Genomic DNA, 23,114 nt, shown 5'->3' with positions numbered 1-23,114 from the left:
GCTAGGAACCCCTTGTGTCTGTCCTGGCAGCCTTTACCCCAGGCTTCCTTGCAACTCACCGCTCGGGGTCCCCACTCCAGAGGGGGGGGTTGCTAAGGGTTCTTTGAGGGCCCCAGGGCCAGAGTCAGCCTCAGGCAGACTGGGAAAGGGCTCCCGGAAAATTGAACAGGAAGTTCCCAGCTCTGGTCCCATCCAGGTAATGAGGGGGCTTCCTAGAGTTAACCCTTAACCTCCCAGTTTGGGAGTGGGGTGGGGAGAGGGAGGGGCCAGAGAAATGAGGATTTAGCGGCTAATCCAGAGTCCAACCTGGGACTGAGTAGGAGAGTCTAACTCCCCCTCCAGGTAAGAACTCACCCCCCCTCATCAGGACTTGTCCTGTTCTTCTTGGGGGCGTCTGTCACCCTGTACTTTCTGAGGGGACCAGAGCTGCCATTTTATTTTATTAAAAAATTGTTTTAATGTTTATTTATTTTTGAGACAGAGAGAAAGAGAGCACGAGCGGAGGAGGGGCAGAAGTGGGGGGGGGGGGGACAGAGGATCCGAAGAGGGCTCTGCACTGACAACAGAGAGCTGGACGCTGGGCTGGAACTCACCAACGGTGAGATCATGACCTGAGCCTAACAGACTGAGCCACTCAGGCGTCCCCAGAGCTGCCATTTTAAAATGCCTATTGTGTCGTGGGGCTCTTTGCTGGGCATTTCATTCACGCCACAAATCTTTGCCAAGGGCCAGTTTTGTGCCAGGCACAGTTGCAGGGGCTGGGGTAAGCAGGAGGAACCGGCCCTGACTTCAGAGGGCTTACACACCCGTGTGCTGAGCAGTCCCGGGCTAAGAATAACACAACAGGATCACGTGATGGGGGAAGAAAGGGCGCCATCGACACCAACAAAGATCTTCCCAAGAATCCTGCCGGGTGGCTTTTATCCCAGGTTTCCCAAACTCGAAGCAGGGGCTTCCGGGAAGGGAAGTGACCTCACCACTGGCCTTGAGCCCAACTCGACCTCCAAAGTCAAGACTGCATTTGCTCTAAGGTGTCTTTTTGGGTCGTGCTCTTGGGCGGCCGCAGCCCGGAGGGCGTTTTCCTCGTAGGAACCTGCGGTTCAGAGCCCGCGGGCACTCTCGCGGTGCCCTGTTTTGGGGACCCGGGGACACCTGAGCTCGCTCTGGCTCCTCAGCCAGGTGGTTGTCTTCCTGCACTTAGCACCTGGGATTAATCTTGTTCCTTTATTTTCACTGTCTAGCGTGGGCCTCACTGGACTACAAGCTCCCTCTGGACAAGTGGTGTTTCCCTTATCTGCTCCGCGTCCTCCACACCTGGCCCAGAGCTGGCATGTGTCCAAAAGACGAAATGGCTTAGGAGGCGGCCCGCGAGACCCACAGCACGCAGAGTGTGCAGGCGCCCAGCCCCGGTAGCCCCCCCGCAGCCCACCTCCTGAGCGAGGTCGGTAAACCCCGCCCCAGGGAGGAGCCTAGAAACTCCACCTCCTGGGCGGGGCTGGGAGCTCCACCGCCGCCCACCTCCTGGGAGAGGTCGGGAAACCCCACCCCAGGGAGGAGCCCAGAAACTCCACCTCCTGGGCGGGGCCGGGAGCTCCACCACCGCCCACCTCCTGGGAGAGGTCGGGAAACCCCACCCCAGGGAGGAGCCCAGAAACTCCACCTCCTGGGCGGGGCCGGGAGCTCCACGACCGCCCACCTCCTGGGAGAGGTCGGGAAACCCCACCCCAGGGAGGAGCCTAGAAACTCCACCTCCTGGGCAGGGGCCGCAAAAGCCAACCCCCGGGCGGAGGCGCCTCCCACCCCCAGATCTGGACGCTTCCCGGCCGTCCCTGACTTGCCCCTTCCCCCAAGACTGACCTGCTTCCCCGTGGCTGTGGCTTTCGAGGACGTGGCCTTGTCTGAGCCCTGGGTGTGGGGACAACCGGGCCTGTATGGATATGATTGGGAAGAACTGCTAGAACGTGGCCTCCACGGGTAAGGATCGGGGCGCGCAGGGAGGGCCTGGGGAACTGGCTCAGCCGGAAGGCTCGGGTTTCGCTGTTAGCACTGACTTTCAGGCCTCCGACTCAGACATGCTACCTCTCCTGGAAATATGTCAGAGAGGTGGAGACCAGCTCCATTTCTAAACCCGTGGCCGAGCATGCGCTTGGCTAACAATCCTGTTTGTTGCTGGCCCATCGCGGTTGTGCACCATTTCATTCTTTCATTCATTCATTCATTCATTCATTCATTCATTCATTCCTGCGGGAAATGTTTGCTTCCCTCCTGTGTGTCTGGTACTGTCCTTGACCCCAGGGACCCAGTGCCGAGTGAAACAGACAAGTGCTGCCCCCATGAGGCTTACAGTCTGGGCAACGCCAGGTCACCAAAGCTGGGATTCCTTGGACTCCTCTCATTAACTAAAGTTACTTTGCAGAAAAAAAAGGGCTTATTGAACGTTGAAGTCCCTTACACTCCCCTCTCCCAGCATTACTCAGTAATAGACGAAAATTCTTGTGAAATTGCTTGGGTTGTTATTTATTTCCACTTAGTGAGTGATAAATCTCCAAAGGAGAGATTTTTAATGAAAATCTACCTATTTGGGGTATATTTCAATATCTCCTAAAATTATCTTGAAAATGCACACTTAAACTATTTTAGTTGTTACCTTGGAATTTTTTTAAAGTTCACACCAAATTACATTTTGAAAAAAATATTTATTTTTTGGAGAGGGGAGAGCACAAGTTAGAGAGGGGCAGGGACGGGGGAGGGGTGTCAGAGGATCCCAGGAAAGCTCTTCACTGACAAGCTGACAGCAGCAAGCCTGATGTGGGGCTCAGACTCACGAATGGGGAGATCATGACCTGAGCTGAAGTCAGAGGCTCAACCGACTGAGCATGCCGCTAATAATTATTTTTTAACTACGTTTTTAAATTTTAATTCCAACATAGTTAACACACAGTGTTATAATCAGTTTCAGGTGTACAACTTTTCTTATTAAATGTGAAAAAGACTTCAGGTCTAGTATCCGCCAGGCCAGTAAGAGCGCCTGACTGATGGAACCTTTCTCTCTCATCTTTTACGAGATTTCAGGGGCGCCTGGGTGTCTCAGTTGGTTGAGCGTCTGACTCTTGCTTTTGGCTCAGGTCATGATCTCACGGTTTGTGGGTTCGAGCCCCATGTCGGGCTCTGCGCTGACCGCACAGAACCTGCTTAGGATTCTATTTCCCGCTCTCTCTCTGCCCTTCCCCCACTCACTTGCTCTCTCTCAAAACTAAATAAATAACCATTAAAAAGAGAGAGAGAGAGAGAGAGCTTGCAGGAGAAAGACACGTTTTCCTGTATTTTCTATTTCTGTAGGATTCCTCCAGTGAGAATAATTCAGGGCAAAGGGGAGAAATCCTTCTCCAGCTCTGGGAAAGATGACTGTTAAAACCTCTTCTTACCATGGTCACATCCTCTGCCCTCTTTTCCTTTGCCTTTCTGTTTCTGGACATACCAGCTCGATCCCACTCGCCATGCTGGCCTGGAAAGGAGGCTCTCACCCTCGCCCTTTGTCCGCTTCTCTTCAATCTTTTTCTTTTTTCTTTTTTTTAACTTTTCCAACGAGTATCTATGGTTAGTTAAGCCATGCTTCAGGATCCCAGGGTGGGGATCACCATGTACCCAGGTCCCCCCTTCACTGCCCTAGAAGAAGGATGGAATACAGACGAGAGCTGCGGGGAGCCAGTTCAGATCTTCCCGGGAAACGTGCCTTCCGCCCGGCGGTTGTCCCAGGCTGCCACCCAGGATATGGGGCAGAGGGACTTGTACACACGCCGGTACCATTCGCACACGGAGACCTCACCCCCTTTAGCAGTCATCGCCTTCTCACAGCGGTGGAAGTCTAGGTAGTTTTGCCAGGAGTTCCGGGTCTGGTTCTGGTTGGGGAAGTGGCTGTCAAAAGGGGCGGTCTGGTCGTTCTTGATTTTGGTCTTGATGTCTCCTGCCATGGTGCTGAGTCCTAAAGACACCCCCGAAGCACCTCGCAGCTCAGTGTGACCCTCAGCAAAGACCTCCTCTTCAATCTTAAACGGCCGTCTCCTCGTGGAAACCACCCTTGTTAAAGTGTCCCCTCCCAGCGCGCTCTGTTCCCGTCCCAGCACCTGCCACAGACCGTGATTCACTTGCTGCTTTCCTCTCTGCTTGGCTCTTGTCTGTCCCCGCACGGGACTGTCAGCCAGAGAGCGTGTCTCAGCGGGTCATGGTTCCCAGTTGACCGCTCAGTGGATTTGATCTTCTGTCTTCCTTCCTTTTTTACCTATCCTCTATCTTCTGTTTTCCCTGTTTCTCCCATTGTCTCCTCTCAGCCTTCTTCACCAGCTTCGCTTTCTTTGCCTGAGCATTAAATATTGGCACTCTGCACGGCTCCGGCCCGGGGAGGGGGGGGGGGCCCTCCGGTGACCTTGGGTCTGCTCTGACCCACCCTTGTGTAATCCACTGCCTGTGTGTGTGGGCGGGGGGCGGGCTGGATTTAGTGATTCACTTCTAAGAAACCGAATCCAGCAGGAGGGAGGGGTGTCGCTTCTGAGATTCTGTTGTAAACCGACTGTGGCTTCGTCTTGGGGGCCCTCAGATGCGCGCTGTCTCAATCTCTTGCTTGCTTACCCTGGGGGAGCCACTTCTGAGGAGAGGCGCTTGTGGTGAGGGACCAAGGCCAGTCACCTTGGACCCTCTCCCCACAGTCAAGCAGACAAGTTGACCACAGCTATTGACCTGGAGCCAGAGGCACCTAAGTATTTATTTTAAGATACCATGTTTGGGGATCATTTGTTACGCAGCAGTAAATAACTAATACACCTCCCTTTTTGGTTTCGTAGCCACTGTGGCCTCAATAACCTTTCCCAATGCCAATATCCTTGTACTTATGTTTTATTTCTCAGCTCTTTGGGTGTCTCATAAATGCCCCCAAAGTCTTCATTTTCAAAGCCAAACTCACACGGCCACTTAAACACAAGCTCCACGACAGTGGCTTTGTTGTCATGCTCTGCTGTGTCCTCACTAAATGTGGATCCAATGAGTCTTTCACATCAGATCTCTGCTTCTGGTATTCTCTGTTTCGGTAAACGTAGTACGGTCCATTCGGTCACGCAAGCCAAGAATTGGGATTTATCCCGGATCCCCTTGAGTTCCCTCATCCTGACATCTCATCAGTCGCCATGTTCCGTGCGTTTTCCAAGTCTGCCTGTTTCTTTACTTCTGCTGCTGTCATCTGAGTCCAAGCCTCCATTGTCACTTGCCTGGACCATAGCAATGGCGTAACTGGTTTCACTTCCTTTACTTTTTTTTTTTTTGTTTAACATATATTTATTTTTTACAGAGAGAGACAGAGCATGAGTGGAGGAAGGGGCAGAGAGAGGGAGGGAGACACAGAATCCAAAGCAGGCTCCAGGCTCCGAGCTGTCAACACAGAGCCTGACATGGGGCTCGAACTCACAAACTGGGTCGGGAGCAGGGTCGGTGGGTGGGGGGCAGGGAGATCATGACCTGAGCTGAAGTCGGATGCTTAACTGACTGAGCCACCCAGGCACTCCTCATTTACATTTTTTTTTAGGTTCATTTATTTATTTTGATAGCTGACTCGAGCAGGGGAGGGGCAGAGAGAGAGGGAGAGAGAGCATCCCAAGAAGGCTTTGCACTGTCAGCACAGAGCTCAGTGTGGTCTCGAACCCGGGAACTGCGAGATCATGACGTGAGTGGAAATCAAGAGACAGATGCTCAACCGACTGAGCCACCCAGGTGGCACCTGGGTGCCCTGATTTTATTTTTTAATTTTTTAATGCTTATTTACATTGAGTCGGGGAGGGGCAGAAAGGGAGGAGGACAGAGGCTCTGAAGCAGGCTGTGCGCTGACAGGAGTGAGCCCAATGTGGGGCTTGAACTCATGAACCATGAGATCACGACCTGAGCCGAAGTTGGATATTCGCCAACTGAGCCACCCAGGTGCCCCTATTTATAATTTTGTTTTTAAGTAATCTCCACACCCACCCTGGGGCTTGAACTCACAACCTCAAGATCAAGAGCTGCATGTTCCACTGAGCCAGCCAGGCACCCATTTTCCCATTTTTTGTTTTTTGTTTTTTTATTTTAAAGAAAAATTTTAGGTGTAACATACAGAAATGTACCCAAACCAAAAATGTAGAGTGTCATGAGTTTGCATCAGATGAAAACAGCCCTCGCATTCCAGCCCTCCTGGCCACTTCCCTCCCCCATAATCATCATCTTGACTTCCCACCACAGCAGGTTTGTCTGGTCTGGTTTTGAACTTCATGTAAATGAAGTCACGCAATAAGAAGTTTTTTCTTTTAAGATTTTATTTTTCAGCAATTTCTACACCCAACACGTGGCTCGAACTCACAACCTTCAGATCAAGAGTCGCATTGACCCTACAACATTGTCTCTACCAACTGAGCCAGCCAGGTGCCCCAAGGAATTCTTCATCTGGCCTTACTCTACAGTGGGAGACTCAATCCATGTTTTTGCTTTTTCCCTGAACAGTATTTCCTGGTGCATTATTTGTTCATCCTACTGTGGCTAGACAGTTGGTGGGTTTTGGTTTGGAGTTACATGTAGTAATTCTTACATGTCTCTGGTGACCATAAATGTGAGTTACTGCTGGGTTCTACCCAGGAGTGAATCGCTATGTCACAGCATATGTCGATTTCAGCTTTAGAATATTCTGCCACTTCTAGAGAGCCTGTACGGTTTCCCCTCCCACCATCTATAGATTCGTCTTGTGTATTTCTTGCTCTGGTGCTAGGACCAGCCAGTTTTCCAAGGGCCCTGATTCTTATCATTAGCTGATTTTTTCCCCCTACATTATAAAGCATTCACAAGCAATCCCTATCAAAATAACACCAGCATGCTTCACAGAGCTAGAACAAATAATCCTAAAATTTTATGGAACCAGAAAAGACCCCCAAATAGCCAAAGCAATCCTGAAAAGGAAAACAAAAGCTGGAGGCTTCACAATTCCGGACTTCAAACTGTATGACAAAACTGTAATCATCAAGACAGTATAGTAGTGGCACAAACACAGACACACAGATCAGTGGAACAGAATAGAGAACCCAGAAATGGACCCACAAACGTATAGCCAACTCGTCTTTGACAAAGCAGACAGAATATCCAATGGAATAAAGAAAGTCTCTTCAGCAAATGGTGTCGGGATAACTGGACAGCAACATGCAGAAGAATGAACCTGGACCACTTCCTTACACCATACACAAAAATAAACTCAAAATGGATGAAAGACCTAAACATAAGACAGGAAGCCATCAAAATCTTAGAGGAGAAAACAGGCAACAATCTCTTTGACCTCGGCCGCAGCAACTTCTTACTCAACACGTCTCCGGAGGCAAGGGAAACAAAAGCAAAAGTGAACCATTGGGACCTCATCAAGATAAAAAAGCTTCTGCACAGTGAAGGAAACAATCAGCAAAACTCAAAGGCAACCGACAGAATGGGAGACGATACTTGCCAACGACATATCAGATAAAGGGTTAGCATCCAAAATCTGTAAAGAAATTATCCAACTCAATACCCCAAAAAACAAATAATCCAGTGAAGAAATGGGCAAAAGACATGAATAGACACTTTTCCAAAGAAGACATCCAGACGGCCAAGAGACACGAAAAAATGCTCAACACCGCTCATCATCTGGGAAATACAAATCAAACCCATAATGAGATTCCACATCACACCTGTCAGATGGCTAAAATGAATAACTTAGGCAACGACAGACGTTGGCAAGGATGTGGAGAAAGGGGACCCGTTTTGCACTGCTGGTGGGAATGCAAACTGGTGCAGCCACTCTGAAAAGCAGTATGGAGGCTCCTCAAAAAATGAAAAATAGAACTACCCTATGACCCAGCAATTGTACTACTAGGTGTTTATCCAAAGGATACAGGAGTGCTTATTCGCAGGAGTACATGCACCCCAATGTTGATAGCAGCACTATCGACAACAGCCAAAGTATGGAAAGAGCCCAAATGTCCATGGACTGATGAATGGATAAAGAAGATGTGGTGTATACGTCCAAAGGAATATTACTCGGCAGTCAAAAAGAATGAAATCTTGCCATTTGCAACAATATGGATGGAGCTAGAGTGTCTTATGCTAAGCGAAATGAGTCAGAGAAAGACAAATACGTGATTTCACTCATAGGTGGAATTTAAGATACAAAACAGAAGAACATAAGGGAAGGGAAGCACAAATAAGATAAAAACAGAGGGACATAAAGCATAAGAGGCTCTTAAATACAGAGAGCAAACTGAGGGTTGCTGGCGGGGTGTTGGGTGGGGTGATGGGCTGGATGGGTGAGGGGCATTAAGGAGGACACGTGCTGGGATAAGAACTGGGTGTTACATGTAAGTGATGAATCACTGAAGTCTGTTCCTGAAATCATTATTACACTATATGTTCACTAAGTTGGATTTGAAATTTAAATAAATAAAACAAAGCATTCACAAAAATTGAATTTTTAAAAGGATGAGATAAAGTAAAAACAAATGGAAGCTCTACATTTTATTCGTACAAAGTGAAGTAAAAAGAATGTAAAAGATTCTGAGCAGGGACCACGTGGCACGCAGAGGAGGGAGTCTGAGGGCTGGGAAGTGAGGGAGGGAGACTGCCATAGGACGAAGGGCTGTAAATACCAGCAGAAAAGGCCATCGAGGGTGGGTGCTTGGGTGCCATTGTCATTTGCTCCCGTGAGGGACCTCCGCTAAGGGTCCTGTGATGCTGAGCTGGGCAGAATGCCTCCTGAGTGCCCCTGTCCCTACCTGCTTCAGTGTCCTAGGGTTGCATGAGTGAATGTAACCTGAAGACCTTGGGGGTGGGGGGACACTTTAGGTATAAGATGGCAGAAGGTAGCAGCTGCGGCAGCAAAGGGTGTTTTAGGATGATGACACGCCCTGGCTTCCTAAAAACACACCAATCTCTAATGAAAAAGTAACTTAATTTACTCTAATTTCCACCCCAAAGGGCCAGCTGGAGTAAGTCTTGAGCTATTGATTGAGCCTTGTTTCACGAGAGTGTCCCCTCCCTGCGTGTAGTGTGAGCTGTCTTTAGCTTCTAGGTAGAGAATGTTCTGGAAGTTGGGATGTGGGTGCTTGGGGAATATATCCAGCCTATCCTTTTTCTTTTCTTTTCTTTCTTTCTTTCTTTCTTTCTTTTTTTTTTTTTTTTTTTTTTTTTTTTTTTTTTTTGAGAGACAGAGTGCAAATAGGGGAGGGACACAGAGAGAGGGAGACACAGAATCCTAAGCAGGCTCCAGGCTGTGAGCTGTCCGCACAGAGACCGCCGCGGGGCTTGAACCCACGAATGGTGAGATCATGACCTGAGCCAAAGTCAGATGCTTAACCCACTGAGCCACCTAGATGCCCCCAGCCTAGCTTATTAAGTTTGGTGGTGGTCGGAGGGAGGTTCTGGCCTGGAGTCCACAGCTTGCCAGGCTGAGGCTGAAGGTGCTCGTCTTGACAATCATAAAAAGAAGGTCTTGGTCATGTTGCCCAGTAAGGAGTCTTTTTGCCTTTTCTGGGGTTTGCCCAGGGCAGGAAAAGGCCGTTTCTGCTGCCTCTGATGGGCAGGCTGTTGGGTCAGCCATACAACGGAATATGCCATAGCTACAGTCCAGCACGGCATTGCTTGAGATTTCCAGAACTCAGCACATAGCCCCTCCCTTTAAACCGGCTCTGAGAGACTTGATCAAACTCTAGAATGGCTTCTAGCAGCACACGGCTAGCATGACCCCAGTCCGTGAAAACAGCTGCCTGAGAAAGCTCAGTGCTGCGGGGAGAATTCAGTGCTTGTTCCAGCCAACACCTGATGAGAGGCCCCTGACCTCCCTTTCTTAAGAGCATTTCCTAAAAAGGGCTTCAGACTCGGAGCTACGTGTCTCTTACAACCCAGAAGCATCTGTCCTGGGCCTGAGAGCCTTTCCTTTGGAATGTTCTCGTCAGGAAGGACATGGCCTCTGTCTCCCTTCTTCCAGGGAGGATAGACTCCCGACTTCCATACCTGCCAGCGGACACGCCTGGCCTAGTCACACCCACACTGGCCTGCTCTTTGTGATCGTTCACTTCTCTGACTCTAGTGAGCCCTGTTCTCCCCCTCCCTCGGTCTCCCTTGGAAACCCCGGTCACCTCTGCACAAGTCGGAGGGAACTCAGCTCTTTCCCTGCTGTCAGCAGTTACCGAATGAAATCTGCTTCCCCTGCTTTGATGAATGGTTGTTTGGTGCTAATGCGCTGCATGTTTTCTTTGTGTTTTTATATTTAATGAGCTATGTGTCACACAGAGGGAGCGGGTCAGCAGCAAGGGCCTGCGCGCAGACAGCCTCAGTTTCCCCACAGGGGACGCCGTATGTGTCCCGCCCCGCAGTGTGTGTCCACCCTGCGGTCCTCACCCGCGCCGGCTGTCCCCACGCACGGTGCCCAGAGGCGGGCGCCGCCAGAGAGCCGGGAAACCGGAAGTTGGGATGGGGCAGCCGGACGGGAAATGCGGGCACACCGGCCGGGGGCAGGCGGCACCCGGGTGACCCTCCCCCCATCGGCAGGCCTGTCCCTCGGGGGCGCGGACGGGAGCGCGCGGGTAAGGCGACGGGGCGGAGCCCTGGGGAGCCGGATGGGCGGAGCCACCGGGAACCAGCCAATCAAAGGTGTGTCCCGTGGGCGCGTGGGCGGGGCGGCGTCGTTGCCTCGGCGACGGCCTCCCGGCGTCAGTGTTCCGCAGACTGCGGGGCTCCTGGGCCTCCAGCTGGTTGGGACTTGTGCCTGTGAGGCCGCCTCGCGTCCAGGGACGGGGTCACGGGCGTGTCGCCGCCCCTCCGGGGGTGAGAGGGCCGCTGGCCGCGTGAGCGTCCACGCCCTGCTCTTAGTGGCCCTGGAGGTTCTTCGTTATTTTCTTTTTTAAAATATTTTTACTCCTGGGGCCCCACCTATCTGCTTTCCTTTTCTTCTTATACAATGGTTAACATTTGCTGTGTTGTTTACTCGATGATTCCTGTTTTTCTTGGCCTTTCTCACGTTCCTTTATCCCCCCCCCCCCCCCCCATCTTCTCTCCTTCCTAAGGCTTGATCTCGCCATTACCCTGTCTCCAGCCTGGCTTATCAGCCTTAATTAGTACAAGCTTTTTTTTTTTTTTTTTTTTTTTTCCTTTAACGAAACGTTTTTCTTCTTACTTCAGATGATTTCTTTTTCTAGTTTTTATTATTCTGAGTGCTTTTGTAAGACCTGAGTCAGTTCTCAGGCCAATCTCTGAAGGTCGATCACGATTTATTGGCTGAAGGTGACCTCTTCATAAGCTCAGTGAAGCCGCCAGACATTGGAGTTGGCCTTCCTTGAGTGTTCTCCCTGTCTGAAGCTCAGATAAGCACTTCCATCCATGGTAGTTATCCTTGTGACAGGCTTCTGAGGTGAGTACATCTCTAGACTGGTGCCCTGTGAGCTGGACAGCAGGTGTTTTCTGCTGGGGTTGTACAGAGTTCTTAACTTTTTTATTTTAATCATGAACATTTAAAAGTTGGGACATTTTGGGGCGCCTGGGTGGCTCAGTCGGTTAGGCGTCCGACTTCGGCTCAGATCACGATCTCACGGTCTGTGAGTTCGAGCCCCGCGTCGGGCTCTGTGCTGACTGCTCAGAGCCTGGAGCCTGTTTCAGATTCTGTGTCTCCCTCTCTCTCTGCCCCTCCCCTGTTCATGCTCTGTCTCTCTCTGTCTCAAAAATAAATAAATGTTAAAAAAAATTAAAAAAAAAAAGTCTTTAAGCTTTGGCAATACTGAGCCCCCAACTGCCCCCTTTGAATACAACATGACTTCTTGAGGCTCTGAGTGCCATCTTACATCCAAGCCACTCGTCATATGCTGTGCTGCCTGCTTGCTGGAGGTGTTTAGAGTTTTGATCTCTGCTTTGCTTACTGACTCACCTTTCCGTGGTGCTTTTCTGAAGTCTTTTAGGGACTTCAATTCTCACACAGCAAATATGACATTTGCTTCCCCCTAGACCTGCTCAGTCCTAGAGCCTAGACTGTGGAAGCGTTTCCTCCCCCGTTCAAGAAGGGGCTAATGTCTGTCATATAGTAGGTGCTCAATAAATATTTTCCGAACCGTTAAATAAATGTTGAGACTTCATTTGGTCCGGTTTAGGTGATCCCGTGGTAGGATCCAAACCGCTCGGCTTCCCCAGAGTCCTTGAAGTGGCCCCTTTTGTCCGGTAGAGAAACATTTGCCCAAGAGTCAAGACGTGTCCACATTTTTGGGACTCAGTGCCCTCTTGGAACTGCCACTGACATGGCCTCAGGAGTGAATTCCCTTACTCCGGATGCTTGTCATGCTCCTTGTTGATGGAGAAACACTCACAGAATGAATAGTTCATCTTTTCCACAGCCCCCTGTCACTTTCCAGTTTATAGCTCGCTGGCTTGAAAATAGTAATTTTTTTAAGTTCATTTATTTTTGAGAGAGCGAGAATGCATGTTTGTGCGAGAAGGGGAGGGTCAGAAAGAGAGGGAGAGGGAATCCCAAGCAGGCTCCGCTCTGACAGCAGATAGCCCAGCGCGGGGCTCTATCTCACAAACTAAACTGCGAGATCATGACCTGAGCCGAAGTTGGACGCTTAGCCGACTGGGGCACCCAGGTGCCCCTGGCTTGAAAATACTCCTGACTTTTGCTACAACTGCGTACATCCCTCTTTACCTTGAAGATTAAGATGCCTGGAAATAATGACCAGAGACAAACCCCAGGGGTAACATTTTTTGTTCATCAGAGTGACAGTAGAATAGATCAGAGTCCTAAAACACATTTAACTCCAAAAGCAGGGTTGCAAATTCAAAATGCTGCGGAGGCAAGTGTAGATGAAATGCAGCCACATGAGAGCAGGCCCTGAAGGTGGGAAATATGAGTCCAGGGTTGCCCAATGATCTGCTTGTTTTCAAGAAAATCGATTTTATGAGAACTCTACTCATTTTTAAATGTCAGAAACAAAGTTTTAAGGAAATTAAACCCCTGTGAGCCCACAGCACGCCTATAGGCTGGTACAGGGGCCAGTTGTGCCTGGTACTGGATGAAAGGATGCGTCTCAGAGGACTCTGATGGCCGCAGGCCACGGGCATGGAAATGTTTCCTGGAATCTGACCCCAGAGCTGGCCCCACTCCTTTCCTCTGACCCATGTGCCCTGCTCAGAGGAGAGATGGGTTCTTCACCCTAGAAAGCGAAGCGCAGTCTCTGTCCTCCATTTTGGGAGCCTTAGTTCTCAGGTCCAAATGGAAAACAAAGACTAAGTGGTGGGGTAGGCAGTCCGGGCCCCTGTCGATATAGCTGGGTCAGACCCTTTTACCCCTGCTCTCCCTGGCCTTGAGAGGGAGCTGGGGGAGAGCAGATCTAGAAAAATCAGATTGGTCCCACATCTTTTCAAGCTGTGGGGCATGGGGTGGGGGGCGGTGGAGAGGAGAGTTCCTGGGCCTATTTCCTAAGTTTGCTCTGAGGGAGAGAGAACTCCCTGCCAGTCTTGGGGAGAGCCCAGACGACCTGCTCACCAGCCTGGGCGCCTTACGTGAAATCCAGGACCGTGAGAGACCATAAGACCTTCAGAGGCCCTGTGTGTTGTGAAGGACCATCGTGCCCCTCTGCCAGAAAAGTGCACTCACTCCTGTGAGGACAGCCGCAGTGCCTTCTTTGAAACGTCAAATATCTGGTCCTTCCACAGAATTTGTTTTCCCATCTCCGCATCCTGCTCTACTGGTAGCACAAGAACGTACCAGGTAAAGCGATCGTCAGCTGGCAGTGCAGATCTAGGACTCAGGTCCCTGCCTAGAGCAGGTGCAGCCCAGCTCCGGACCCCAGCCCCGGAACGCTCGAAGCTGGGAACCCTGTAGGGCTGCAGCTGCGTGGGGAACGGGATATGGGAGGGACTTCCTGTTGTCCCTAATCCCAGTCTCCACCCGGCTCCCCGGCCCGGTGTAGGCTGTGGAGTCTCCCTTCCCGGGGGAGGGGGCCCCCAGCGCCCGAGGTGCCCCCTCCGCCTCCACTTCGGTGAGAGGGGTGCTGGGGAGGGCGCCTGGATCCCGAGATCCACACGGGTGGCCAGCTGGCGGGAGGGGACGGGGTCAAAGGTGGAAGGCTTCAGGCTGGTGGGGAGAGAAGGGGGCCCGGACCCAGGTTCGGGAAGGGGAAGGACGTGGGCCATCCAGGCCTGTGAACAGGATGGACTCTTGTCCCCGTCGGGTGGTTACCGCTGCAGGGAGGGCTGCTGAGACCGGGCAGCGCAATTTCTGGATCCCAGGCGGCGGAGTCAGGCTGAGCACATGCTGTGTGTGCCCTGCGTCTGGGAGACAGTGGGGCCCAGATTCCTCAGCTGAGCCGGCTGTGATGGATGGGGTCACACCCAGCACCTGTTTTGTACGGTCTCTGCAGACCTTTCGGCTCCTGATGACAAGAGATCCAGATGCCGAGTCAGCTCTGGCTTTCCCTAACTGGTTGCTCTGAGATGCAGAGTTCTGGCTTCAGCGACAAAGGGGATGATACAAAACAGCATTCTGTCAAGTGAGGGACCAAACAACACCAGAGAGAATGAGGTCACCGGAGGGCATCTGGGGAGGCTTTATTTCTGATTGGGACCAAGCGTGGGTCTGGGCTTGCGTGGGGATTTCCAGGGTGCTTTGGAGGTGTCCGGGAGACGATGGCTGACTTACATTTCTGCTCTGGTAGGCTCCTGGCCAGAAGCTGGAGGGGGCTTGGCCAATAAGAAGGAGAAACGACGGGGCTGTGCTTTCTACCTCTGAGATAGAAATGTCTGCAGACGGCAGAGCCGCCCAGGCTACCCAGGACAAGGAGAGAGCCCGAGAGGTATGGACCGGGCGCTGGGCGAGGGATGCATGCCTTGGAAGGGATTGGAGCGGGAGGGGGTTTTCAAGGTAGGGTGTCTACGCCAGTGGAAGACTTAGACTCGCTGGGGCGGATGGGGGTGATGGGAGGAGTTGGTGCTATGACCGGAAAGTTCTTGCACTGGGAATTGACAGCCAGAGAGCTGCTCGGCTCTGCCTGCTGAGTTCAGGAGTCTGTCGGCCACAGGCTACGTGAAATAGCGGGGAGCCTGCGTGGGGGTCCTACTGGTGAGGTTGTGCCCAGCGCACGTGGGGGAGCCTCAGTTTACCCTCCGCTCCCTCCTGCCTAGCACCCCATCTCCTCTCTCCCTGGGTCTGAGCTCCTTGTCTCCTTCCTGTACCTGTTGCCCATGTGTGTAATTACACCCTGCGGGAGGACCTGGGCCCCTGAGCTTGGAATCAAAGGAATATGAGTCAGCTGCAGCCAGGTGTGTGACCTTGGGCAAGTCCCCTGGCTTCTGGGAACCAGGTGTGTCGTCTATAAAATGTACACCCTGTGCCTGCCTGCTGCTGCCACCTGTCTCATCCAGATCGTTATTGTCACATATGCAATAACAACACCCACAGCAACCAGAACCTAGATCAGAGAAACAGATCGCCTCAACGAGCAGGTGTAAGGACAAGCACAAATCAAGAGCAGATCTCCCTCAGCTCACCATGGGTTTACATCCTGATAAACCCGCTGGAAGCTGAAAATATTAGTAAGTGGAAAATGCATTTAATACACGCTCTACTGAGCATCAGAGCCTAATCTCACCTACCTTAAACGTGCTCAGAACACTCAGAGCAGCCTACCTTGGGCAAAACCACCTAACACAAAGCCGATCTCGTAATTTAGTGCTGAGTATCTCACGTGATGTACCGAACACCGTGCTGAAGGAGGAAGACAGAATGGCCACCAGTTTGTGGTCATTTACGCTCGTGACCACGCGGCTGACCGGAAGCCATGTCTCCTGCCGCCTGGCGTCCTGAGCGAGGACCGTGGTACACATCGCTAGCCCAGGGAAAGGGGCAAATTCAGACTTCGAAGTGTGGTTTCTACCCAACGTGTGCCGCTTCTGTACCATCATAAAGTCGAAAGCTCGTTAAGTTGAGCCGTTGAGAGTCAGGGACCATCGGCGTTACGTCTCGCACTTTCGTACGGTAGAAGGTACAAAGACGTGTCAACACTGCGTGCTTTCGCTTCCACGATGCCTTTGTAACACCCAGTGGGCTTCGCACGCCCCTGACATTCTCTCCTGCTGGATTCTGTCAACTCGCACAGTACAGTTATAGTAATTATTTCTGGCACCGCTCTGTGTTTATCCAGAATGTTCCAGAGCAGGCAGCTCTTTCTCACAGGGGATCTGTGCGTGAGGCAGAGTAGCTGAGTTTTGGAGGCTGCCCGGCTCGTGTGGCTCCCAGGCCCTCCAACTCCTGGCCTGAGGGTCTTCCCTTTGGGGCTCTGATATACACAGACGTGGGGGAGGTGTGGAGAGAGAAGTCTGAGTTCTCAGCAGAAGCCTGGCCAGTCCCTGTGCTGTGGGTGATGATGAGGCCTCACGAGAAGCCCCCCAATGCAAAGGAAGTGACTTTCCCAAAGCTCTTGAGGTTTGTGGGAAGGCGGTGCCCACTCAGGGTTGAGCAGCGAGCGAGGGGCTGGTCTGGATCAAGCCCCGGTTGCCTGACCTTCCCACCCGAGGTTGATGTGAAGAAGGGATGAGTTAGGAGGACCCTGGAGAACCCTGGACGAGTTGCGGTGGGTGGTGCTGCAGGGGTGAGCCGGGAGGAGGTCTCCTTCTGTCAGACGAAGGTGGGCACAGGCCTCGGCACAGTTAGAGGTACCCTTGGACTTGTTTCTCCAAACTAAAAAAACTCCAACTTCCGTGACCGAATTGAGTCAGGCTGGAAATGGCCCAAGGCTACATGATACCTCCCTGTCATATTCAGGAAATGGTGGCCCTGGGGCTGACTTGTGAATCAGATACACCTGGAGTTCAAGTGCTGGCTGAGAATTCACAGGCTCTGTAATCTTGGGTCATGGTCGATCTCTGAGCCTGGGTGTGTTCGTTTCCTGTGTCTGTGTAACAAACTGGGTGGCATAAAACAACTAGAATTCATTCTAAGGACACTGGTCGTTGGATCTAGGGCCCAGTCTAACTGCAGAATGATTTCATCTCAAGATCCTTTACTGATTACATCAGCAGAGACCTTTTTTTTCCAAATAAGGTCACATTGTGAGGTTCCAGGCAGACGGGAAATTTGGGGGACACCATTCAGCCCACCACACTTGGTGTCCTCTAACATGAAAGAGGAACCGTCCACACTGCTGTGGGAGGTACGAGGCTGGAACGGGGAGGAGACACCTGCTCTGTGGGCACCTGGCCAGCCCGCCCCTGGCCCGGCCTCGAGCCTCCCTTCCTTCCCGTGCTGTCCCGGCCTTGTGGGGGCGAACCAGGCACGTGCGGGGCCCCAGGGCCGGGAGAAGGAAGCAAGGCCAGCAGTGAGTTAGTTGCATTCGGGTGTGTTTGGTCACCTGGGTGTCGGCCGCTGCCAGGCCCCTCGGGTGTGGGGCTCGGCTGCGTCTCCCGTTCTCTGCCCAGGTGCTGACGGGGGCTGTCATTCCTAGGTTTCAGGTCATGGGCATCCTCGTCAAGAAATGCTCTCTGAGTCAGAGGAGACGGTGCCTTTGGGAGCTGCTCAGGAGTCTCCCCACATCAAGACGGAGCCGGAAGAGCCACAGCCTGAGGGGGCATCGCAGGGGGCCGGGGCCCGAGGAGAGCAGGGCTGGGTGTCCCTAAGCCAGGGCTCTAAGGACAAAGCTCTTTTCCTGCCCGGAGGAGGTGAGGAAAGGGATGGAGAGGGGCGCGGAGAGGGGCCCCTTCTCGGTGGCAGCTGTGGGGAGAGGTGGAGTCTGGTGCAGAGGCGGGGAGGGCGCGAGCTCTCCTGCCACGGGAGAGGCCTGCGTGTGTGCGCACCTGCCCCCGACACGCCTCTCCCGCACAGCCTCGGAGCCTCTGACTGCACAGAGGCTACTGACCCTCTTCCTGGGTCAGGTCGGGGTGCAGTTTGAGGCAGCGGGGGGTGTCCCTGGTAGGCGGGGCGAGGCGGCCGCCCTGAGCACCTCTGTCCTCTCTCAGCCCTCCCCTCCCCCCAGATCCCTGTGCTCTCTCGTGAGGGGAGGACCAGAGACCGGCAGATGGCTGCGGCGCTCCTCACCGCCTGGTCCCAGGTGAGTGTCCCCGTCCAAGTCCAGGGCTGGAGGAACAGCAGAGGGATGTGGAGGAACCACATCGTCCCCTGGATGCGAGCGCCAGCCCGGGGGGTGGGGGCTGCAGGGGAGCGTGCGTGGAGACCCCGAGCTTCGGCTGCGGCGCCCGAAAGGGACGCTTGTTTCTGTCTCCCGGGTTGTACACAGCCGCCTCGTTCTTGCCCCCGCGAAGCCACCCTCGGGCGGCCGTCCTGCTTCACCAGCAGACGCGAGGGCGGGGCTCACTCGGGGCAGCGGGTCGGGAGCCGGGTCGCCTTCCTCTTGGAGCCATGGTGCCCCTTCCGGGGGGTCCTGGCGTGTCCTGGAGAGTGGGCGTTTTGTGTTGTTGCAGATGCCGGTGACCTTCGAGGACGTGGCCCTGTACCTCTCCCGGGAGGAGTGGGGGCGGCTGGACCACGCGCAGCAGAACTTCTACAGGGACGTCCTGCAGAAGAGGAACGGGCTGTCCTTGGGTAAGGGCCGGGTCGTGCCCGAGGTGGGGCCCTCCCACCCTTACCTCCTCCTCCCCTTCCAGGGCGCGAAGTCCTTCTCGCCGCTCCTCTGGACCGCGCCGCTCCACGGCATCTTCCTGGTGAAGGACGTGCGCTCCAGCTGTGCTGACTGACGTGGTAGCCACGAGCCCCCGGGCCAGATGTGGCCGCTCAGCACGAGAAATGTGGCTGGAGCTACTTTTTATTTATTTATTAATTTCACTTTAATCAGCGCAAACTTGAATTGAGGTAGCCCCATCTGGCTAGCGGCTCTGGGGGGGGGGGGGCAGGACTGACCTGGGGGTTCTGCTCCTGGCTCTTCGGAAGTGCTCGCTCCGCTCCAGCTTCCTGCCCCTCCGAGCCCCGTGTGAGAGGTGTCTGCGCGGACACCGGTGTCTGGGCTCCGCATCGGGAGCTGCCGGCCGGGGGGTGGGGCGGGCCACGGTCAGCTCCTCTCTCCAGGCCCCCAGACCCCTTGCTGTCTCACATCCACCCGAGGGGCCTGTCCTCTTGGAGAGGACATTTTTCTCACGGTAAGTAAAGTCCCAGCACTTTTTTCAGGCTCTGGTTTTCTTGGCAGAATTCTACGAGGTCGGATGGAAAACTCAGAGCACCCGTTCATTGACTGTCATTCATTCATTCATCCAGTCTGTCTGTCTGTCAGTACACGTCAGTTGCACACTGGCTAGTCCAGTGGAGCTGGGGGCTTGGGAATCCCCCCTTGACTCTGATGGTGGGCCTCCGGGTCTGGGCAGCTCAGTCCTTTAATTATCTCAGGCTTGCTCTCCACCCACTGTTAACCATGCCCGGGGCACAGACCGGCAGGTCCAGGCAAGTCCTGGGAGATCACAGGGAACCCGGCACCCATTTGCAGCCCATTTGCAGCCCATGGCAAGCCCTACCCACTGGTTGGTCCATCGCATTCCTTCCCCGGTGCAGGGCTGGGGTCAGGGCGTGGAGGCTGGGCTCCTCCGCTCTCTTACTGACTTGACCAGAATCCCCAGGCTCACGCCCCAGGAGACTTGGCCAGTTCGCCTTTGGTCCCTGACTTCTGGGTGGTCACCACAGCCGGCCTCCTCGCCCAGGCCCTCCCACTTGGCTTCCTGTCCCCCACCGCCCCTCCCCTGGGAGCCCTTTCTGCTCACGGTCTGGGAAGGTGCAGGAGCGGGAAACATTGCTGGGCCGCTGCTGGGGGCCTGTGTGCCATAAGGGGGTCATGGGCAGCTGGCCTCATGCACCCCCTCTCCCGTTACTCCTGGCGCTCGTTCAGGGATACTAGATGGGGCCCAGCTCAGCCCTGAGAGGAGCGTGTCTGGCAGTTACCCCAGAACCTGCTTCCTAGAGACGGGTGGACACCTGACCCCAAGTGATGTTTGAACTCGCTTAGTTTTACCCCACGTGTGCAGAGCTGTGTCCTTGGCAGGTGGGGGTGGGGAGGGGGTGTCCCCTGCTGTGCCGCCTGGTGACTGAGCGCAGCATCTCTTGTCTCTTTTTGGCCAGGGTTTCCCTTCAGCAGACCTTTCTGGGCCTCCCAAGGACAGGGCAAGGGTGAGGCCTCGGGCTCCTGCCGGCAGATGGGAGATGAGGAGAAGACAGGTGCGTGCAGGGGTGGCAGGTGGGCGGGGCGGTGGGGTCACTGCTGTCACTCCCAGGCGCCCCTCGTCAGCCTGGACTCTCCGTTTCCCCTGGGGTTCAGGCACACGGCCTTTCCAGGGGAGGGCCTTCAGCTCCCCGTCTTCTCCAGGGGGTGGCTTTTACTTCCAGGATCCCTGCTCTTACCTCCATCTCCAGAGTCCCCCTGGGTCCCTCACCAAAGTCTCTCTCTTGCCGGAAACCCTCTTTCTCCAGGAGCCATTGAGGTGGGGAAGGAGGAGCCGGCCCCATCCCCGGCAGCCCTCCGGGACGCGAAGTCCTTCCGAAGCAGGGTGGGGAGAGCGCAGGGGAACGGCCTGCCGCGCGGGCAGCAGGTGGCCAGCGGCCAGAGCTCAGGGGCAGCCAGAGACGATGCGCAGCCGGGCCCCCCGGACGAGAGGCCGGCGAAACCGGCCCCGCCCGATGCCAGCCTGGCGAAAGCCCCGGAGGGCCGCCTCCCAGAGAAACCCAGAGAGGGGCGGACGGCCACCCCCGAGGGCAGCGAGGAGGGCCTGGCCCCCGACGGGGACGCGGGCAAGAAGACGTACACGTGCGAGCAGTGCGGCAAGGGCTTCAGCTGGCACTCGCACCTGGTGACACACCGGCGCACGCACACGGGCGAGAAGCCCTACGCCTGCACGGACTGCGGCAAGCGCTTCGGCCGCAGCTCGCACCTCATCCAGCACCAGATCATCCACACGGGCGAGAAGCCCTACACCTGCCCGTCCTGCTGGAAGAGCTTCAGCCACCACTCGACGCTCATCCAGCACCAGCGCATCCACACAGGCGAGAAGCCCTACGTGTGCGACCGCTGCGCCAAGCGCTTCACCCGCCGCTCGGACCTGGTCACCCACCAGGGCACGCACACGGGCGCCAAGCCCCACAAGTGCCCCATCTGCGGCAAGTGCTTCACGCAGAGCTCGGCCCTGGTCACCCACCAGCGCACGCACACCGGCGTCAAGCCCTACCCGTGCCCCGAGTGCGGCAAGTGCTTCAGCCAGCGCTCCAACCTCATCGCGCACAACCGCACGCACACGGGCGAGAAGCCCTACCACTGCCTCGACTGCGGCAAGAGCTTCAGCCACAGCTCGCACCTCACCGCCCACCAGCGCACCCACCGCGGCGTCCGGCCCTACTCCTGCCCGCTCTGTGGCAAGAGCTTCAGCCGCCGCTCCAACCTGCACCGGCACGAGAAGATCCACACCGCGGGGCCCAAGGCCCTGGCCGTGCTGATGCTGGGGGCGGCGGGGGCCCTGGCGGCACCCCCGCAGGCTCCCACTTAGGAGGCGGGGTGGGGGGGGGGGTGGCCGTGGGGGAGACGCGGGGGCTGCGTGAGAGGGGGTGTGGGCAGGGAGAGGGAGGTGCTGGCATGGGGGCGGGGCATGACCGTGGGGAGGAGCTGGGGCGAGGCGCAGGCACGCTAGCTGCGAATTAAAGGCCTTGGAGTTCCAGCCACCGCCTGTGCTCTGTCTCGTGGGGGCCCCGGTGGTGACGCCGACTCCCGGGGCTCCCGGGTCAGCCACGTTGGCGCCAACGTGGCTGAGGCGTCCCTGAAATCCTGGTTGTGGGGCTTGGGTACTCCCGTCCCCAGCCTTGACCTGGCTTGGGGCCATTCCAAAGCATCAGGACCCTAAGTCTACAAGCAAAGGCTTCTGGGCACAGAAACCTGAAGCCCACCAGCCACTTCTGAGACCGTGGGTCCCCCTGCCAGGGCGGTCTGCTCCTGCTGCCATCACTCTTGTCCCAGGCACATTGACTGCCGAGCCCTGGACCCTCCCCGGGCTCTTCTCTTTGGGAGCTGGAGCAGGGCTGAGCCACCATGGAAACTCCTGTTCCTTGTCTGGTGCTCTGTCTCCTGTCTCAGGCACCGGAAGCCTGTTTTGTGACTGAACATTTTCCATCTGCTTCCACTGGGGCCCAGCCGCAATCCAGTGAGGATTCCTCCCTTAACAGGGACCACTGGCCTTCCTGGTGCCTTCAAAGGCTGCCGCCAGCTCCCTCTGCTACTTTTCACCTCCTTGGCCTCTTCGTACATGTCTTTTATAATTTGCCCTATCTGCCTCTGCCTGGGTCTTCTACTCTTGGCCTTCTGGTTTTTGACCTCTGTAGCTTCTATTTCCCATTCTTTATTTTTTTTTTCCCCCTCTGGGGAGGAATGGGCTCAGCCGCTTATTATCCAAGATTTGCAGCTCGGCTCCCAAGATAACATTCACTTCTGTCATCAACTGACCTTGAGGACATCTGCTTGAGGGAGGCTGTTGAGGCTCCACCTGCTTCCATGGATCAAGCTCTAGGGGAGCTTGGAAAGGAGACTGGACTGAGAATAGTAATAGCTGCCAGTTAAGCGGCTGCCTGCCAGGTGTGAGACCAAGTGCCGTGTATATGTCGCTTCTACGCTCCATAACTCTGAGCAGTGGATTCCATCCCAGTTCTGTAGATGAGGAAACTGAGGCTGAGAGAGAAATCCAGTAACTTAACCAACAACCAGTGAGCTGGGAGCTGGGGTTCAGGTCCAGGAATTTTGTTGTGTAAAGAATACTCCTCTTTCCATGCACCCTGACAACTACTGATTGTCTAATGCGTGTTATGAGGTAGGGCTGTCTAAAAAGAGTAAGACAAGACTGTAAACTTGACCTTCAGGGGTGCTGAACCCAGCTGGAGATGGCAAGTGGGGTGGGGGGTGGGTAATCAGCGGCATGCCAGAAAGCTGCTGACTAGCGGAGGCCCGGGCACGATACCAAGGGCTCCGTGGGTCTCAGTCCACTTCTCCCTAGAGACCCATCCAGAGGCCCACCATTCTGGGACAAAGCTGCCGGGAACATTTTAAGAGTGGAACTTGGCAATTTAGATATTTGACAAGAGC

At 54.6% G+C, this 23,114-nt stretch overlaps 1 protein-coding gene, 1 long non-coding RNA gene and 1 pseudogene across 8 annotated transcripts; 1 reads left to right on the top strand and 2 right to left on the bottom strand.

Annotated features, from left to right (window-relative positions):
* The first annotated feature begins 1,897 nt into the window (after window positions 1-1,897).
* ZNF205 (zinc finger protein 205) lies at window positions 1,898-21,933 on the top strand. 7 transcript variants are annotated; one of them, XM_078440177.2, is made up of 10 exons: window positions 10,759-11,434; window positions 13,723-13,777; window positions 14,430-14,558; window positions 14,724-14,861; window positions 17,108-17,216; window positions 17,508-17,721; window positions 18,019-18,110; window positions 18,481-18,601; window positions 20,120-20,215; window positions 20,468-21,933. In XM_078440177.2, the coding sequence occupies exons 5-10, from the start codon at window positions 17,184-17,186 to the stop codon at window positions 21,532-21,534; spliced, it is 1,623 nt and encodes a 540-aa protein (XP_078296303.2). In that variant the 5' UTR covers window positions 10,759-11,434; window positions 13,723-13,777; window positions 14,430-14,558; window positions 14,724-14,861; window positions 17,108-17,183; the 3' UTR covers window positions 21,535-21,933. The 7 variants fall into 7 exon arrangements, with proteins under 7 accessions (XP_060504242.3, XP_060504238.3, XP_078296303.2 ...); XM_060648255.3 differs by lacking the exon at window positions 17,108-17,216 and having other exon boundaries at window positions 10,757-11,434; window positions 14,430-14,590; XM_078440176.2 differs by lacking the exon at window positions 17,108-17,216 and having other exon boundaries at window positions 10,763-11,434; window positions 20,468-21,932.
* Window positions 3,711-4,745, bottom strand: LOC145713302 (cytochrome c oxidase subunit 6B1 pseudogene; annotated as a pseudogene).
* Window positions 18,631-20,125, bottom strand: LOC144614783 (uncharacterized). Its single transcript, XR_013552944.2, has 2 exons — window positions 20,013-20,125; window positions 18,631-19,034 (listed from the first exon to the last, which is right to left on the bottom strand). It is a non-coding gene; the product is annotated as an uncharacterized LOC144614783 (long non-coding RNA).
* Window positions 21,934-23,114: the final 1,181 nt, after the last annotated feature.

This window comes from Panthera onca, chromosome E3, assembly GCF_046562875.1.
Source record: "Panthera onca isolate mPanOnc1 chromosome E3, mPanOnc1 haplotype 2, whole genome shotgun sequence".
NCBI lineage: Eukaryota > Metazoa > Chordata > Mammalia > Carnivora > Felidae > Panthera > Panthera onca.
The sequence above is the reverse complement of the archived record's forward strand: the minus strand, read 5'-3'. Positions and strand labels throughout refer to the sequence as shown.